The following is a 20,640-nucleotide window of genomic DNA, read 5'->3' as shown; positions in this document are numbered from 1 at the left end:
TGTTTTTTTTATAATGGATTCAGTTTATTTTTTAATTTGTGTTAACTCTTTATTATATTTGCTATCTTAAATAAAAATAGCATATTGCATTGAGATAGATGTAAACAAGAAAAATGAAGACTTCAGATTGAAATTACTATATTTGTGTAAATTGTTTTTATATTATTTTAAGTTCAGTAGATAACTTAAAACATTTTTCAAAATCAAGATCAGTGTTTACTTTAAACAATGCCATTAATACATTTCTATACAAATTGTAAAGAAATGGTAATTTATTATTCCAGTAATTCTGCAAAGTCATTGATTTGATAGTGTCTACAACAGTTGTTTAAAATTGAAAATATATTCTTTGTGGAATTTAAAAGCTAAAAAAAGATGCATATTTTTGAGACTATTTTGGGTATGCATTGTTACGTATGAATGGTGGCCAAACTCTTCTAGACTTATTGTGACTCCTGTATAAGTTATAAACAAAACTTTTGTAAAATACAGTTTCAATAAGAATGCAGCTCTATTGAAACTGTACATGGCTTCTGTCATGACAAGGTTTAGTCATTCCTGTTATATATCATGATAACTTCTTTTCCTAAACTGCATAAAAACTTGTCAGTTTCTTTGTATTTTAGCAAACATTTGACACGAGTCTAGCAATATTAGGATTAGCAGAGTTATCCATCCCTTTCATTGTACAGTTGCAGAAAATTATTTTCTATATATATTTTTCAATGATATTATCCACACAGATTTTTATTTTTGATAAAAATGTAGTGCTTATTTATTGTAAAAAAGTTAGCTTGCTTATAGGTATCTGTGATTAATACCATTTATATTCCTGTATGAATGATCTTGTTAAGGAGTTTTCAATATATACAATTATTTATTAAGTGCTATTGCCCTGTCTACAATTATTGGGTATGATGTCTTTTTTAATTAGCCTTTTGTAACTGTTGTTATAAAAAAAAAAAAAATATTCAACATTTTGGTAGTATAGTCAGAAATTCTCATTTCCTTATCTACCTCTTGATTTATTTATTTATTCTTTGTCCTTGAAAGTGTATTTTACTTGTAGGTAATAGAATGATACACATATTTTTATTTCCTTATCAAAACCTACATCACTGTAAGATTTCCTATTCCCATCATTACTTTGCTATTTATTCATAGTTTTCCTGTCATGAGCTACATTTTTCCTTTAATCTGCTAAATATTGTTACTTGCATAATGAAAATTATTAATTTTAATAAAAGAAGGCACCTAACATTTACCTCTAGTACCAAATTACTTAATTTCTAATTATTAATTTTAGGAAAAAAATGGTCCAATTAATTATGGTGATCGTTTGGTTTAGACTTTGGGATGTTTATATATACTGTATATAATGAAACTTCTTCATATAACTGTAAATTATGGCTCTAAAAATGTATTTCGGAGTGTTAACAAAATACATAGTAGCAGAGGATGTGACTAAATAATGTGATTTAGGCTGTGTACACACTAGGCATTTTGCATTGCGTTAAACATGCGTTAGCTTGGCCATTTAGTGGAGCATATGCACTGGCTCAGTTTGGAAAAGGACGTGAAAGTAATTGCTTGTGTGCCCCTCCTCCATCGTCACTATAAAAGACGATGGCGGAGGCAAAGAGAATTTTGGGTGCACCCAATATTATGAGATAGACTGACACATGGAATGTTTGCAACGTTGTATCCAAAATTAAGACAAAATAAACCCAAGTTTTTTAATTCTTTTAAAATATCTATAAAATCCTTTGACAGTGGTTAGTCTCTTTTAGATTTCATCAATAAATAGATCAGTATCGAAATGATCGTTCTCCATTTCGGCCAACGTACGTCCACTCTACCCGAAAATGCGCGATCGAATGTACAGTAACATGGCAGCACCTATATCTCAAAGTGCTCGGCTGATGCCCGCAAAACGCGTGTTTTAAGAAAAATCTATAAACGTGCGTTTGACGCGCGCTTGGCCAAAAGCACGCATTTGAGTGTATATGCCTATGCAGAACTCTTGGTTCTTTAAAACGCACATTTAAAAATGCTAGTGTGTACACAGCCTAAAAGAAAGCAAAGGTCATTCACATTTTGTAATCACTGTTGATCTTTTATATACTGTGTTTTCCAGTACATTTAATTTTTTAAAACAGTTTGCTGTTGTGTATTAAATAAGTAATTATTTTTATGAATATATAATAGATGGATAAGCTGTAAATTATCATAAACAGTAAACATGCAAGAAAAGATAATGTCACGCTTCATTCACACTTGACCTAAATGCAAAGCTGGTCACTAATGCGGATCGGAACTAAAACTGGAAGTGCAAAGTGAAAAAAAATTGTAATATTGGAAGTGGAAATGCAACTGGATTGCCAGCATAATTGGTTGGACAGACATTTCTGAATCCTAATTTTAAGGTTATGCTGTTACCAATAAAAAAAATCTCCCATTTTACTTGGGGTGTTGCTATAGTGAAAAAAATGTCCAATTAACAGAAATGCATAAAAAATGGAATTCACCAAATTGTGCAAGAATAGTAATTTTACTGTAAAATTGAAGATGTTCGGTAATCCTTTGATATATGTATGTATATGTATTCTACTTTGTATATTAAAGACAAATAACAACAACTCAAAGCCCGAATAGTATATAATAAATTACCAAACAATCGCCTAAATATCGGGCTATAATTATATGATTGGAATAAATTTAATCATTTAATTATAGCCCGATATTTAGGTGATCGTTTGGTAATTTATATTAAAGACAGAACAATCACATTGATACTAATTAAAATGTTCGTTACCCAGAGAAAAAAAATGGTTAAGTTTACCTCGATTGCAATGCTAAACACTAGCAGTTATTAGGTTGATTTATCGGCATGATGTTAAGTTTTACAAATTTATGAAGTTTTCATTGTAGAATAATTAGGTTAAGAACTTGTTATGTCATACTTTAAATGAAAAAATAGTGCACCTCACTTGTACATACTCCAGCACATTAAAATTTAATGCAAGAACAAATGTTTTCAGCCACTTTTAGGGGCCTTCATCAGGTGAGAGATCCATTTTTTTACATTGAGTAAGTTACAAAACAGTTTTTTGTAACTTATGCTTTCATTAAATTTTAATGTACTAGAGTAGATACGAGTAGTTCGCAGTGTTTTTGATCAACTCTTCTCCAGCTTTTGTAAGTGTTTAGATACTTTAAATGACAATATCTTCCAACATAATTACTGGTGTTAATGAACACGTTTATGTCCGGTAACGTTTAAAATTCATGAAACGAATGTTTTCGGCCTCACTCGAGGTCTGCTTCAGGTTAATATTTGTCATGTAATGATTAAACAGCTCTCCTTTAATTAAAATATGAAAAAATCCAGTCATCCATAGTTCAGCATTAATATATTAAAATATTGAAAATTGTTACTGATGATGCATTTTTTCTCATATAAAAATAAGTTTATATTGCTAAAACAACGAGATTGTTCCAAAATTTGTAGAAAAAACTGTTGTAATTGAAGAAAAAAAAATTCCACTTTGAGTATTGAATGATGCTGTAAGAACTGATTGACATTAAACAATTAATTAGAAAACTTGTCTGACAAAAGTAGTAAGTTTAATCTAACTTTCAGTTGTTAAATAATTTAACCATAAACTCTGTGTTGTTAGCAAATGTGATGATGATTATTGTTTGTAACTTATTATTTGTATCAAGCATTTAAGGCAATTGAATCTGTCAAAATTAATAAATGAATGTGTAGAAATTTGTAATAAAATCTGGTATTTAAATTCATAAATTTACATAAAGTACTATGTTTCGTATTTTTTATAAAATAGGAGAATGGAATCAATATCTGCCTGGACTTGAGTAAATTGTTTGATATTGGTTGTATGGCCTATCAAGTTTTCAGTTTTAAACTTCAATTAGAAACTATTATCTAGATACAAAAAGAACTAAATTGTAATGATTGTTTAACACTTATATCATTCTAAGTTCTGTGACCTCACTGATATGGTTATCACATTGTGAAACCCCAAAATGAGGGCATTCCTAATCAACTCTGTGCCCACAATTGAATATGAAGTCCTAAAAAATATTTTTTTTAACTGTAGTAGTTAAAATAATACTTTGTGATGACACTTTATTTTTGGAATCCTTGTAACTTAATAAATAAGCAATTTCATTTAAAAATGTGTTCTGGAATATTAACAAAATGCCTAGTAACAGACAATATGAAAAATAATGACTTAAAGAAAGCAAAGGTCACCCACATTCTTTAGTCACTGTTGAGCTCAGATATATTTTTCACAGGATTTAATTATTTTTAACAATTTACTATTGTGCATCAAGTAGTCCAAACACTTTTTGCATGTAAAATATCTGAAATTAAATTTCAGATATTTTATATTGTATTGTATTACATTTTACATTTACTTGTATTGAAATTGGCCTACTTCATTCATACAAGCACAGTGCCATCTTTAGAACGTGATGGGCCCTGGGCCAGGACCAAGATGGGGCCCCCTTAAGAAAATAGAAACAATAGTATATTACAGATCTAGGTTTTTTTTCTTCATCTACTTTTAGATGGAGAAAATTATCTCCCGTATTTCAGTCATCAGGAAAAGTTATAAAAGATATTTCTAATATTCGATGATCAGCTCGGGCTGGCGCTATTGACTTTTTGTGTGAAGGATATGACAAAATCTTTTAGGTATTAAAAGAAATACCAGAAATTGACACACAATCTAACAATACAAAGTTAGAAGCTAAGTCTCTTATGAAGCACATATCAAAATTTAATAATATTTTCTTGGCTGTCATTTGGCGTGATATTTTAAATCATATACACGAGACAAACAAAACTATAGATAAAGAATCTTCAAATACCGGATTAATATAAAAATATCACTTACTAAAACCAATAACCGGTATTAAATAATCGTAAAATGTACTGCGAACGTTTTCAGTTCTTTCCCTAGGACCTTTCTCAAGCAGCGATTCGTCTTTAGAATAACTATGAACGAAGACCAGTAAATAGCGATATTCGAAAAATTATTCTTTCGAACAACATTTCAAAAGTCAAAATTCAACATTAATGTGAATCACGTGCATTCCCGAATATCGCTATTTACTGGTCTTCGTTCATAGTTATTCTAAAGACGAATCGCTGCTTGAGAAAGGTCCTAGGGAAAGAACCGAAAACGTTTGCAGTACATTTTACGATTATTTAATACCGGTTATTGGTTTTAGTAAGTGATATTTTTACAAACAAAACTTTACAGAAAGAACGTTTAGACTTGAGTGTAGCAGTTTGCCTGCTAAATTCTTTGGAATCATATTTGTCTGAAAAAAGAGAAGATTTTAATGATTTTTTGGAAAAAGCAAAATCTTTCTCAACAATTTCAATTGGTTTTTCAGAACCAAGAATCAGAGAAAGAAGTATAAGATTAACACGTTATGATGGATCGAGAGAAAACACTCAGCATACTTTCGAAGAAAAAATAAAAATTGAAATATTTTTACCAATTATCGACTTTCTTTGTTCAAATTTACGTAAAAGGGTAACTGTTTATGAAAAAATTAATAATGATTTTCAGTTTTTTACTTCACTTCAAAATATGAACAAAGGTGAAAGAAAAGATTCTTGTGAGAACTTCAAAAACTTATGATAAAGATGTTTGTGGCAAAAATTTAGTGAACGAATACATTCATTTTAAACATTATCTAAATGAAGTCGGTAAAGAAAATATGTCGATCTCAGATATGTATTTTTTAATAAAGCAGGATTTGCTATCGTAGTATAAAGATCAGACTTAGAATATTTTTAACTTTAATGATTACAAATTGTTGTGGTGAATGTTCATTTTCTATTTTGAAATTTATAAAAAATGATCATCGTAATACGATGTCTCAATCGAGATTGAATAATCTTTCTATTATGAATATGGAATCGGATATAATTAATAAAGTAAAATGTTGATAAATTAATTATGAATTTCACAGCAGCAAAATGTCTAAGACAAATTTTATAAGTTTGCTTAGTTTTAAGATAATTTTTAACTATGTATAGGAGAAATAAATAGGTTAATTGAAATAAACAAGTTAATTATTTTTTATTTGTAACTTTATTACTTTTGGATTAAGGGGCCCCCTACAGCCTGGGGCCCTGCCCTAAAGATGGCACTGTACAAGCATAGTGAACCAAAAAAACAGTAACCATCAATTTTGTAAAAGAAATTGCTTTAAATATCTGAAATTAAATTTCAGATATTTAAAGCAGTATTTGCTGTAATATTTATAAATGATGATAAATTCTATTTGCAAAAATCTTTGAAAAATAATAATAATAAAACTTATAACAATTTTGTTTTTATCTAAATAGATTATTAAATTCATTCATAAGTAATTACATAAATACTTCATTTTTATATAATTTGAACTGAAAATTATTGTAATTTAATATTTATTGGAAATTCTCTATCAAATGCCAACTCAATATTTATTTAACATTGTGTAAGTGATTGCATAAGTTATATGTCGGATGTTACTTTCTATAATGTGATGATGTAGAATAAATTAATTTACAGCTGGATATTTTAAGGATATTGAGCTGTTTAAACAAAGATGAAAAATTGTTTTTTTAAATGTATTTTAATAAAATAAATTTTAAATGTTTAAATATAAACTCATTTAAATTAAATAATTTTATAAATTTCAATGTAGATTTTTAAAAAAATGTAATTGATTTTAATAGAATTTGTGTGTATTTTATTACAATGTTTATGGTTAATAGCTATGCTTTGGTTTCAAAGTACAGTCTTCCAGAAAGAATTCCATCATTTTAAATTATCATAATCATGTTAATTATTATTGGAGAATATGTCATAATGTACATTAAAACATTGGAAAACTGTCTGAGTTTTATGTTTGCCCATTACAATCTCTCAATGCCTGCATCTCTCACTACTTGTCACACATCCACGCATCCACCGATACTCAAATTCTTTCTATGCTCGCTATGGCTTATCCATTGCCACTCCTCTTATGGCAGTTAAAATTCTATTGCTTCTGCAGATTATTTGCACCGCACGATGCGAGTGATTCCGATTTGAACTGCAGAACACAAAACACCTTCTTTGTTGTGGAATTGCTATTTTTGTTTGCAGTGCTTCCTGAAGGTAGTAGACAACAAGACATTTGAATGCAGATGGAGTACAAAACTCCGACGGTTACTTTATCAATTGGTATATGTTGTGCGCTTATTGAGTAATGATTAACATAATTACAGTAATTCAAAATGGTGGTACTGTATTCAGTTTGAATTTGAATTGATATTTCAAAACATTACAAATGAAGAGCTAAAAGTTAAAAAAATCTATATGAATTTTTCAGTATGATGGAAAAAAGGAGCTTTTCTGGAATTGCCAATATTCTTTTCTAATAAATCACAAAAGAAGAAAATTAATTTCGAATAATCACTACAGAAATTTAATGAGTTGATCTATTTATTCCAATTAAATGGAAATAAATAGGTTGACTCCTTAAGTTTCTATAACAATTGTTTGAATTTAACACGATGGAGTTGATTTCAAGACATACAAAAAAATATATTCAGACAATGTATTAAAAGTTTAAATTGTCTTGTCTCGTCGATCTGTTTTACATATCAAAATATTCAAAGGCAATTATTCTATGCTAATTGCGTGACTGATTTTAAATAATAAAATTTCAATGTAATTAAAATATTTATAAATTCTGCTTTACTTAATTGAAAATAATTTCTTTTACATTATCTTTGTTTTTAGTATTAATTCAGTTAAAATAAATGTCTCTTCGTAAAATCTATTCTCAGATTTATAATTTTGAGTCATTTAAAAGCTAAAAAGAGATTTACTTCAGTTAACTTTGATTTAAATTGATTTTCTTTAAATGTTTTTATTTAGAAAACACTGTTGAATTTAGAAATTTTGTTTAAAATATAATGCTGCTTTTATGACTAAATTGTATAATTTATTTTTGAAATTTTGAGTTGATTTTATATATTTTTGAAAATATAAAATTTTAGTTTGATTAAAATAGTATTTGTCTTCTAAAAGAATTAGGAGAAATGGAAGAAATTCCCAAAACAAGGCACTACGAGGATTTCCACACCATAGATTGGCAGAGAGACATAGCTCAGGATCGAACGAGGCATCGCTACATAATTTCCAAGAAGAAAGATTCCGTATGGGATTGTATCAGAGGATTTCACGATGCCTGGTCGGGTTGGCTGTGTCTGCTCTTAGTTGGAATGACTACAGGTAACCTCATCAGATTATTTTTCTGTTTTATATATATTGATGTTTTCTAATAAAATGTCAAAGTTTTGATTTTAAAGTTGTAAAAAATATATTAAAAATGATCCTGAAGATGGTTTTCACAACAACCCTTTCATGCTAACTGGGAACTGAAACTAATTTGAATGCACCTTTCTGTTATAAGCTAAAGGCAAGCTGGATTATGTGGGACACCTCCTATCGTTGCTTGTTTCCGTTAGGAATCAAATCGTTCTTAAATCTGCATATTATAAAAATATAAAATGAATAATTTTAGAACAATATTAATACATTTTTTTTTTAAGTTTAAAATTTAAAAATCAGTTTTTTTGGCCTTTACCATTCTGTTTTTACAATATTTAGACCCTGTACACACTAGGCGTTTTTCAACGCGCGTTAAATGCCGAGCTAACACGCGTTAGCTCGGCGTTCGACGAGCGTTAGTTCGGTGTTTAGCACTGGCTCAGTTTGGAAATGGACGAGAAAGTAATTGATTGTGTGTGCTCCTCCATCGTCGCTATAAGGCAGCACATATATCTCAAAGCGCCCGTAAAGTGCCCGCAAAACGCGCGTTTTAACAAAAATCTATAAACGCGTGCTTGGCGTTTGAGTGTGTACGGCTACATAGAACTCTTGGTTTTTTAAAACGCGCATTTAACGCGCGTTGAAAAACGCCTAGTGTGTACAGGGCCTTAAATGTTGGACATTTTTAAAAGTCAAAACGTAAAAAGAAATAATATCTAAACAGAGTGAGTATTCATTACAGTAGTAGTATTAATTGTTTATTATTGTAATTTATGTAATAGTTTTTTAGCTAGTCTGTAAATGATATAACATTGTTTGGTGCATAATACATGTTATAATTCATTAGGAATGACTCAAAATTATGTTATTGTTTGAGGTACTTTGGGAAAGGTAATCTATTTTGTTATCTTGATATATTCAGTAATGATGGTCATTTATTCACTAAAGATTAGATAGATTTTAATGTTTTGATGTTACTTAAATAAGTAAATTTCTTTGAATTTTGCCCATTTATACTCGGTCTATTTATCTGTGTAACTTATTTATTATACAATAGAATCTGCTTATTGTAATTGTTATGAGACTATTGTATTACTATTCCATCTGTATTGATAATATCTGATAAATAATATAAATACAATAATAAAAGATTATCTGGTGGATAATATTATATTATTGTATTCATATTATTTATCAATAGTTTAATTTAATGTAAAAATATGAGATTTCTATTTGTCATTCTGATTGTTTTCTCAGTTCAGAAATGGGAGATGACAAATATTTACTCTATCAGAAATTTATTACATAAATTGTAGGATTGTGATATTGATGGATTAAGTAGCATTATTGGTATCAAAATGTCAAAAATATTTTTTATTATAAACTATTGATACAAAAAACTATCAGAATAATAACAAAAAAAGTTATATATTTATGAATAATATTTTGACAATTTTTTTGTAATACATGTCTCATAATAGATAATGCAAATGACTAATTACAAATGTAAGTATGATAATTTATCTACAGACAATTCTGTAATGAAATGATAAATTAAATTATCTACATACATTCTGGTTTTTCCAAAAGGTGTGGGTGATGACAAACTAAATTATTTAAGATAATTTTACAGGAGAAAGGAATTAAGAACCATAAATTTATATATTGATTAACTTTAAAAATTGCCATTAATTTATAGTTACAATATATTCTGAAAATTAAAATTTTTATTTTAAATTTAATTATTATACAAAAGATAGTATTTACAACAGGTACAGTAGCAGGTATAATAGACATCGGAACAGGATGGATGAGGTATCTGAAAGAAGGCGTATGTTTGGAAGCATTCTGGCTAAATAAAGAACAGTGTTGTTGGTCCTCTAACGAAACATCATATGAAGGTGATAAATGCTTATTGGTATGCATCTAATTGTAATCGTTCTTTGTAAATCATTTAAAAAAGAAAAATAATCTAAACAATTTCATTTTCTTTTTTAAATGGCTGATTTTTATATTATTAAAATATTCAAGTTTCCATTGAACAAATGATTTAGAAATAAGTCCTCGTCGTTCTATTCATTGATTTAACATGTTATTTTATTTTTTGTAATTTCATTGAAAATATGAGAAAATATCAGAATAATACTGAAAAATAAAAGATTATCATAAAATTTGATACCATTATTATTATAATAATAATAACTAAACGTTCAAATAACTTCAAAAACGTTTGAAATTCTTGACATTTCACATTCAAAACGATAGTAAACCTGAAGCAGATTCTGGGCAAAGAATTGAAAATGTTCGTTCATCTATTATGTTCAAACTGTACCAGAAATCTATAGGCTTAGAAGTGACACTTATTTGTACTAGTATTTTCTCTAGAAAGTGGTATAAACAAACAAACTTCTAAAGATATTGAAGTATTTAATTAAAAGCATTTTTAACTTTGGTTTATGTTATCTTCAGTTAATAGAATAACACAAACATGAAATGCAAAACAATTTTAGTCTAAAATAAAATACAGTGGGTGATCGGTTAATGAACATAATCCATTCCAAGATTTTGTTTGCTATCCGAATTGTTCATTAACCGGTTATTGATTTACCATAGGTATTTATGAGAATTTGATTAATTCGTTCTGGAGACTCCAAAAAATAAAAAAAATATATACTTTCTTACTATGTTTATTTATATGTAATAATAAAAATACATATATACACAGTCTTGCATTTTTATTAGTCATGTTTTTTCCATTTGTGGGGATTAAAGAATCTGTCTAACATCGATTGCTTTTCTCTCTTCAGGATTTTTCAGAAGTAATCAATAGCATTGTCATTGTAGAGATCACCAAGCCTATTAACCTCATTCTGGTTTGGATGCCATTTGGATGACCATTGTTCTGACATCCTCTCACTTCTTCAAAAGATCTTTAATAGCAGATGTCGGCATTGGTTCTCTTTCATCTTCTTTTTCAGAAGAATACACATCTCGCTGAGTTTCTTGGTGTCTTTGTTTAAGAGTTCTTGGAGTTCTGTCATCACATCAGTTTTAGGTTCCATTATGAGCTTTTCATTGCTCTTTATTTCTCAGATGTGATTTTTATACTCTTTTAACTACTTCAGTCTTCTTGATATATCTTTCTTAGCTAAGATTGTGCCTACTGTAGACCTGTTCAAGCCATACTGCCTAGCAACATCAGTCATCATCTGCCCACTCTCAACCTTGGCTATTATCTCTTGGTTTCTATGGTGATCATGGTTCTTGACACTCCACTCTTTTTATGCTCCATAATATTATCAATTTCTTTTTTAAATAAAAAGTCCAGAAAAGCACTTACAAAATTCAGAGAACAGAAATCAACTAGTGCACAAAAACGTGTAAATGTGAGACCCAGATGAAATTTGGTATTAAAATGTTAACAAATATCCGATGGGACAGTTAAACTCTCTCCTTTCGTAAATAAAAACTAATGCAAAACTTAATGACTACTATCCCGACAGTTTTGTGAAGATTAGTGTTTCAAAGTTCGGAGGAATACTATCCGATCGGTATAGGTTGAGCATTGATGTTGACGTCTTCAGAGCTCTGAAAGATTTTGCATTGTCCTCTGGAGACAAGGGAAAATCAATCAGTATTTGTTATTTTACGTCGCTTCTTTTTGTGTTTGTTCTGTGAAGTGTTCATTGTCCGAACATAAAAATCTTTTGCAAAAGTGTTCGCTATCTGATTTGTTCATAGTCCGAACTGTTTGTTAACCGATCACCCACTGTAATAAGAAAAATGTTTATTTAGGAAACAAAAACAAACATTTTTAATCAAACATTTTCATTCCTGTAAAAATGAACATAAAATGACAGACAAAAAATAAAATATTACCTGAATGTAGCATTTTTTTTATTATTTCAAATATGGTACCAAGTACAAATGATATTTTTGTTGATCAAGTCTATTCAGTATATTATTCTGTTAGCTGAATATTTCCTAAACATTTCTAATTAAATACTTATGGTAACCTCAACTTTAGAAGTTTGTTTGTTGTTGTTTAAATTATACTTTATTTGCAGTAATTAATTTCAATGTGAAGGAATGTAAAAATAATTCAAACTAGAATTTTGTAAAATATTTTTAGATGTTTGTCTAATATCAAATTTTATTGATAAATTTTTATTTATGTTGATATGAAAACTTGATTCTATGTACCTATCGTATAGGAATTGAGTTAAACTTTAATAATTTCATTAATTTAAATTTCCTTTCTGAGACATAGACAGTTTCAAGTCTTGGCACACCTATGTTACATGAAAATTGGCATACCTTACCATGGTTACCTTGGCATACCTTAGTTACATGAAAATTGGAAAGTTAGTGAAGAAAAGGAGTCTTTTAGTTTTGTGTTTGTAGCTTGAAATTAATACATACTATGATATGTGAATGGTTATATGAAAGAATAAGAATGAATAGAACAGACTGAGTTGTAAATAACTTTTTATGGTCTTCCAAGAAGAATGTTACCATTTTAAATTACTGTAATTGTTTGATATTACCTGAGAAGTATGAATTCACCAATCGATAAGAAGTTTGATAGATTTTAATGTTTTGGTGTTACTTAAGATTTGATAGATATTATAGATGTCAGACAGCAGTAGATGAAACTATTTGAGTTTCATCTACTGCTGTCACATCTACTGCTAAACATCTTTTTGCCTACTGCCTCTAGTAAGCATTGTAAGCAAAAATGGCAATTCACTGACAGAGAAGGCGTTTTGTGTTCTGCAGTTCACAAAGTCTGAATCAGTCGTCATTGTATAATAAGAATGTTTGCCTTATGTAGTGGATCAATTTGAAATTGTATATGAAACTAAGAAAGTTGTCAAAAATCATGTTGTGCAATGATGATCGATTCCAACTTTTTGAACAATTCTGCTGTTCGAAACTTCTCTGTCGTGGAATTTCCATTTTCGTCTACAGCACTTTTTAGAGGTGGTAGACAAAAGGATGTATGTATGCAGATGGTAGATGAAACTCAAACAATTATGCTATTGATTGGTGAACAGTGCATACTTTTCAGATTATACTTAACATAATTACAATAATTTAAAGATGATAAAATGATAGCATTCTTTTTCGAAGATTACGTGTGTGTAGCTACAACATATATGTCATAGCTATTTGCTGAAATTTGCCATTTGAAGAAGTGTCTAGTCATTTCTTGAATGCTAACACATCCCATAATAAACATTTATTTCATAATCTGTCTAATTTTTTTGGTCACATCTTGAAATGCTGTTAACCTGGTTTCTGCAGATGTTGAAACCAGGTTAATGGCATCTGTTTCAGGTGTTTCAGCTTCTGTCTAATGAAACTAGGCAATTTGAGTAACATCTAACTGCTTATTAGCACATGATATAAAAGGAACCAGTTGAATGTTTCTGCATGTTTTTATGCTTTAGTTTCTCAAATGAAATTATTTGATAAAAAATATACTTTTTAAATTAATACATATCAATTATAACAGAATAATTTTAGTAAATAATTATTTTTTATTAACCTAATAAGACAACATTTATATATTATTTTTAATATTTAATGGCTGTAAAGTGTAAATGAAATAAAATATAGAAGAAACTTAAAACTATTAATACTTTTCATTCACCGAAGAAGTTTCAAATTATTTCAAATTCCTCCCAAAAATTTCTTTTGGCTACGTTAATTGGATATTTTATAACAAAAAATAAACTGTCACACGATTAAGCACTACTCAAATGTTAAACAGTACGTGACAGTTGTTTTTATACTGTTTGTATTTGTAGTAATTTCAGTTGCAAATATAAAATAAATCCTCAAGCTAGCAACAAAGTAGTGTTAGCAACACTTGGCATAATTTTATTTTCTAATGTTGGCAGCTTTGTGCATTGTTGTAACTACTATACAGATTCAGTGCTGGAAGTACAATGGTCGAATAGCCAAGACTGTTAAGGCATTAGCTTGGGTCATTGCTTTTAAAGATTGCCATTCTATTTTAACACGTTGTCAAAGCTTTCTGACAAAGAAAGTTTGAAAACATTCATTAGTAATTACTAGTTAACCTCTTTAAAGTGAGTTGGTTGTAAATAAAAAACTAATACAAGTACTGTACATGGCCGGCATTATTCACATTTAATAAATATAAAATACATAAATACAACTTTACAAAGATAAAACTTTTCATGTTGTCCTTCCTTTTTGCCTTTTTGTAATATAATAGTCTTGTTGAGGCAGAGCATTAATGAAGCCTCTTCTATGTGGCATATAGAATTGTGTTTGTTCTCAAAATCTGTTTGATTGATTTTTATTAAACTTTACCATTTTCCATTAATTGATGATGATAANGGGCCATTATGTTTTTTTTATTTAAAATTTACTACAAAAATTTATAAATTACTTTCCTAATTCAAACAACAATTCGTATTAAAATGTGAAAAATTAGGAATGACATTTTAGTACATTCATCTGTCGGTATCTGGTATACAAATGTGTTGAGGTATTCGAGAAAAGTATGTTATAAACAAATTAAATTTTTTAAACAATATTCAATTATTAGCCTAATTCATTTAGATGTAATTCTTAAAAAGTTCCATTTTTCTATGGCAGTTGTGATAATTGGTTATCTCAAATGTTTATAAGGAAGAGGGCAAAAGATTTTACATTTATTATTATTATTAATTATGTTAGTGTCACAACCCCTAGGGTTAAGTAAGCTTCATAAATTAGTTTTGCATAACTGACGATACAAACATTCAAAATAAAACATTTAATAAGCACTTTCACTTGTTACGCTCGAGCTTCAGAATATTTGAAAGAAGTTTGAGCTTAACAAATGAAAGTGTTTATTAAATGTTTTATTTTTAATTTGTGCATTGTCGGTTATGCGAAACTAATTTATGAAAGTTACATGATTATATGGTGTCATTTTTGACAGAATCTATGTAGTCTGTTATCAAGAGTATTTTATTTCAGAAGTAATCTACATATAAAAATAAATGTTTGGCTGCACGTTAGCATTTCTTGTGAAAACAAGCCTAGTCGCTAATGATCGGAAAGTAATCTTTGGTCTAATTGGTGTATTTCTGTACTCAATGAATTTGATAATACTGCCCTGCAGAATAATTCACCAATAGAACTCTTCTAATTTCTGTTCTAATTTTATGTGATTAAGGCTACTAATACTTATGGATGTCTCAATAACTGGCAAAGGAAGATACTTCATTATTTAAGAATCAAAATATAGTTTTATACCAATGAAATAGAAATGAAATCATATCTAATTTGTTGTTATTCACTCTGATTTTAGAGATTTGTGATATCATTAGATAACTTTATAAAATAGACAAAACACTTGTATGTCGGTTCTAAATCACGTAGATAATCAGCTTTCCAGTTTTGAACATTACAATTATGTAGTGTTCAAAACTGGAATTTACTTTTTAAATAAAACACTATTTATTTATTTTTACAATTTATTAATAAAAAATTAGGGAACTAAGAATTGTTAATGTATATAATTTATCGATAATGATCATTTTAACATGAGTGAAATTCAATTTTGTTGCAGTGGTATTCTTGGCCCGAAGTTTTTGGTATTAATACTAACAATGAAGTAGCCGAATATATATTTTCGTATTTCATCTACATCGTAATTAGTATATGTCTCGCCGGTCTATCTGCCTTACTAGTGAGGATGTTTGCGCCATACGCATGTGGATCAGGTATTCCAGAAGTAAGACTGTTATTCTTATTATAGTATTACGTATTAATAAAATATGAAAAATGATTATCTGTATTAGCTACTTAATAAAATCATAGCTTTATTAGAAGCATTGTTTGATTACTTTTCTAAGTGCTAAAATTAAGATTTAAGATTTTATGCATTCAAAACAAGAAATAATTTATTTTCAAAAGTTTTCTGTTCTGTAAGATTAAAAGTACTACAGATTTATACTTGATAAATTGCATGATTAAATTTTTATGTATATGCAAGTTTAATGATTAAAAACACTGCATGCCACTCATACATTAAGATTTATTTTTTTCTTTACTCCAATACATTAAGATTTAATTTTTTTTTTTATAACTTATGCTGTGAAATGTGAAAACAGGTTCTCTCACCCAACAAAGGACTCTTAAAGTGGTTGAAAGCATTTGTGCTTCCATTAAATCGTAATCTACTGAAGTAGGTATGAGTGGTATGCAGTGTTTTTAATCAGCAGTTCCAGCTTTTCAGAATGTTTAGTTTAATGAGTGGCTTTAAAACTGAAAAATATTTTAAAAAACACTTATTCTTTATTTTAAAACATATACATTTTCTTAATAGATAAAAACTATTTTAAGTGGCTTCATCATTCGTGGTTATCTAGGAAAGTGGACTTTGGTAATCAAATCGGTAGGCCTGATGCTGGCAGTCGGTTCGGGTCTCAGTCTCGGAAAAGAGGGTCCACTGGTACACGTCGCCTGTTGCATCGGCAATTTATTTTCGTACTTTTTTACAAAATATGGAGATAACGAGGCTAAAAAGAGAGAAGTAAGTATTATTTTTTTGTGTTTAATATCTACAGAAATCTTAATAGAAAATGTTATTGATTACTTCTACATTTATACATTACATAACTATTTTATAAGTATTATGTTAATAAATAAAATTATTTAATATTTATTAAAATTGAAATCTAAGAAAACTAACTGTACAATTTTCAAAACATGTATAATCATTTAATATTAACATGGTTAGAGATGTCTTTGAAACTAAAAAATTTTTTATTAAATAATTTAGGAAATGATAATGCCTAATTACTGATTTTTAATTAAGATTTTAAAATTATTTAAATTTTGGAATGAATTAATGTTGAATCGTTTGTTGTTTAAGCAGTGGTCACAATTTGCTCTTTTTGGCCACGTGGACAATTGCGACTGCAGTGGCTAAAAGTTTTACAACCCAATTGGGAGATGCTCGAGANCTACCCGAAAATGCGCGATCGAATGTACAGTAACATGGCAGCACCTATATCTCAAAGTGCTCGGCTGATGCCCGCAAAACGCGCGTTTTAACAAAAATCTATAAACGCGTGCTTGGCGTTTGAGTGTGTACGGCTACATAGAACTCTTGGTTTTTTAAAACGCGCATTTAACGCGCGTTGAAAAACGCCTAGTGTGTACAGGGTCTTAAACGCGCGTTAAACGTTCGTTTAAAAGCGCGCGTTTAACGCGCGTTGAAAAACGCCTAGTGTGTACAGGGCCTTAAATGTTGGACATTTTTAAAAGTCAAAACGTAAAAAGAAATAATATCTAAACAGAGTGAGTATTCATTACAGTAGTAGTATTAATTGTTTATTATTGTAATTTATGTAATAGTTTTTTAGCTAGTCTGTAAATGATATAACATTGTTTGGTGCATAATACATGTTATAATTCATTAGGAATGACTCAAAATTATGTTATTGTTTGAGGTACTTTGGGAAAGGTCATCTATTTTGTTATCTTGATATATTCAGTAATGATGGTCATTTATTCACTAAAGATTAGATAGATTTTAATGTTTTGATGTTACTTAAATAAGTAAATTTCTTTGAATTTTGCCCATTTATACTCGGTCTATTTATCTGTGTAACTTATTTATTATACAATAGAATCTGCTTATTGTAATTGTTATGAGACTATTGTATTACTATTCCATCTGTATTGATAATATCTGATAAATAATATAAATACAATAATAAAAGATTATCTGGTGGATAATATTATATTATTGTATTCATATTATTTATCAATAGTTTAATTTAATGTAAAAATATGAGATTTCTATTTGTCATTCTGATTGTTTTCTCAGTTCAGAAATGGGAGATGACAAATATTTACTCTATCAGAAATTTATTACATAAATTGTAGGATTGTGATATTGATGGATTAAGTAGCATTATTGGTATCAAAATGTCAAAAATATTTTTTATTATAAACTATTGATACAAAAAACTATCAGAATAATAACAAAAAAAGTTATATATTTATGAATAATATTTTGACAATTTTTTTGTAATACATGTCTCATAATAGATAATGCAAATGACTAATTACAAATGTAAGTATGATAATTTATCTACAGACAATTCTGTAATGAAATGATAAATTAAATTATCTACATACATTCTGGTTTTTCCAAAAGGTGTGGGTGATGACAAACTAAATTATTTAAGATAATTTTACAGGAGAAAGGAATTAAGAACCATAAATTTATATATTGATTAACTTTAAAAATTGCCATTAATTTATAGTTACAATATATTCTGAAAATTAAAATTTTTATTTTAAATTTAATTATTATACAAAAGATAGTATTTACAACAGGTACAGTAGCAGGTATAATAGACATCGGAACAGGATGGATGAGGTATCTGAAAGAAGGCGTATGTTTGGAAGCATTCTGGCTAAATAAAGAACAGTGTTGTTGGTCCTCTAACGAAACATCATATGAAGGTGATAAATGCTTATTGGTATGCATCTAATTGTAATCGTTCTTTGTAAATCATTTAAAAAAGAAAAATAATCTAAACAATTTCATTTTCTTTTTTAAATGGCTGATTTTTATATTATTAAAATATTCAAGTTTCCATTGAACAAATGATTTAGAAATAAGTCCTCGTCGTTCTATTCATTGATTTAACATGTTATTTTATTTTTTGTAATTTCATTGAAAATATGAGAAAATATCAGAATAATACTGAAAAATAAAAGATTATCATAAAATTTGATACCATTATTATTATAATAATAATAACTAAACGTTCAAATAACTTCAAAAACGTTTGAAATTCTTGACATTTCACATTCAAAACGATAGTAAACCTGAAGCAGATTCTGGGCAAAGAATTGAAAATGTTCGTTCATCTATTATGTTCAAACTGTACCAGAAATCTATAGGCTTAGAAGTGACACTTATTTGTACTAGTATTTTCTCTAGAAAGTGGTATAAACAAACAAACTTCTAAAGATATTGAAGTATTTAATTAAAAGCATTTTTAACTTTGGTTTATGTTATCTTCAGTTAATAGAATAACACAAACATGAAATGCAAAACAATTTTAGTCTAAAATAAAATACAGTGGGTGATCGGTTAATGAACATAATCCATTCCAAGATTTTGTTTGCTATCCGAATTGTTCATTAACCGGTTATTGATTTACCATAGGTATTTATGGGAATTTGATTAATTCGTTCTGGAGACTCCAAAAAATAAAAAAAAATATATACTTTCTTACTATGTTTATTTATATGTAATAATAAAAATACATATATACACAGTCTTGCATTTTTATTAGTCATGTTTTTTCCATTTGTGGGGATTAAAGAATCTGTCTAACATCGATTGCTTTTCTCTCTTCAGGATTTTTCAGAAGTAATCAATAGCATTGTCATTGTAGAGATCACCAAGCCTATTAACCTCATTCTGGTTTGGATGCCATTTGGATGACCATTGTTCTGACATCCTCTCACTTCTTCAAAAGATCTTTAATAGCAGATGTCGGCATTGGTTCTCTTTCATCTTCTTTTTCAGAAGAATACACATCTCGCTGAGTTTCTTGGTGTCTTTGTTTAAGAGTTCTTGGAGTTCTGTCATCACATCAGTTTTAGGTTCCATTATGAGCTTTTCATTGCTCTTTATTTCTCAGATGTGATTTTTATACTCTTTTAACTACTTCAGTCTTCTTGATATATCTTTCTTAGCTAAGATTGTGCCTACTGTAGACCTGTTCAAGCCATACTGCCTAGCAACATCAGTCATCATCTGCCCACTCTCAACCTTGGCTATTATCTCTTGGTTTCTATGGTGATCATGGTTCTTGACACTCCACTCTTTTTATGCTCCATAATATTATCAATTTCTTTTTTAAATAAAAAGTCCAGAAAAGCACTTACAAAATTCAGAGAACAGAAATCAACTAGTGCACAAAAACGTGTAAATGTGAGACCCAGATGAAATTTGGTATTAAAATGTTAACAAATATCCGATGAGACAGTTAAACTCTCTCCTTTCGTAAATAAAAACTAATGCAAAACTTAATGACTACTATCCCGACAGTTTTGTGAAGATTAGTGTTTCAAAGTTCGGAGGAATACTATCCGATCGGTATAGGGTTCAGTGCCGATGTTGATGTCTCCCGCGCTCCGAAAGGTTTCGAATTGTTACCTGAAGACAAGGGAAAATCAATCGGTATTCGTTATTTTCCGTCGCTTCTTTTTATGTTTGTTCAGTAAA

General features: G+C 28.7%; 1 protein-coding gene across 10 annotated transcripts in view; it reads left to right on the top strand.

Annotated features, from left to right (window-relative positions):
* LOC111629993 (H(+)/Cl(-) exchange transporter 3-like) overlaps positions 1-20,640 on the top strand; it is an 83,412-nt gene that overhangs the window by 36,647 nt on the left and 26,125 nt on the right. For 9 of the 10 annotated variants that reach the window (XM_023373980.1, XM_023373974.1, XM_023373973.1 and 6 more), the window contains 4 exons: positions 8,112-8,315; positions 10,127-10,272; positions 15,949-16,113; positions 16,708-16,914. In XM_023373980.1, the coding sequence (XP_023229748.1) occupies positions 8,123-8,315; positions 10,127-10,272; positions 15,949-16,113; positions 16,708-16,914 (711 nt within the window). In that variant the 5' untranslated portion in view covers positions 8,112-8,122. Of the gene's footprint in view, positions 1-3,437; positions 3,622-8,111; positions 8,316-10,126; positions 10,273-15,948; positions 16,114-16,707; positions 16,915-20,640 lie in introns of those variants that run through there. The other variant, XM_023373978.1, reaches the window with a different exon arrangement.

The sequence above is a fragment of the Centruroides sculpturatus genome, unplaced genomic scaffold, assembly GCF_000671375.1.
Source record: "Centruroides sculpturatus isolate CEXI.00-Female unplaced genomic scaffold, Cexi_2.0 scaffold656, whole genome shotgun sequence".
Taxonomy (NCBI): domain Eukaryota; kingdom Metazoa; phylum Arthropoda; class Arachnida; order Scorpiones; family Buthidae; genus Centruroides; species Centruroides sculpturatus.
Note: the sequence above shows the minus strand (reverse complement) of the source record. Positions and strands in the feature narration are given on the sequence as shown.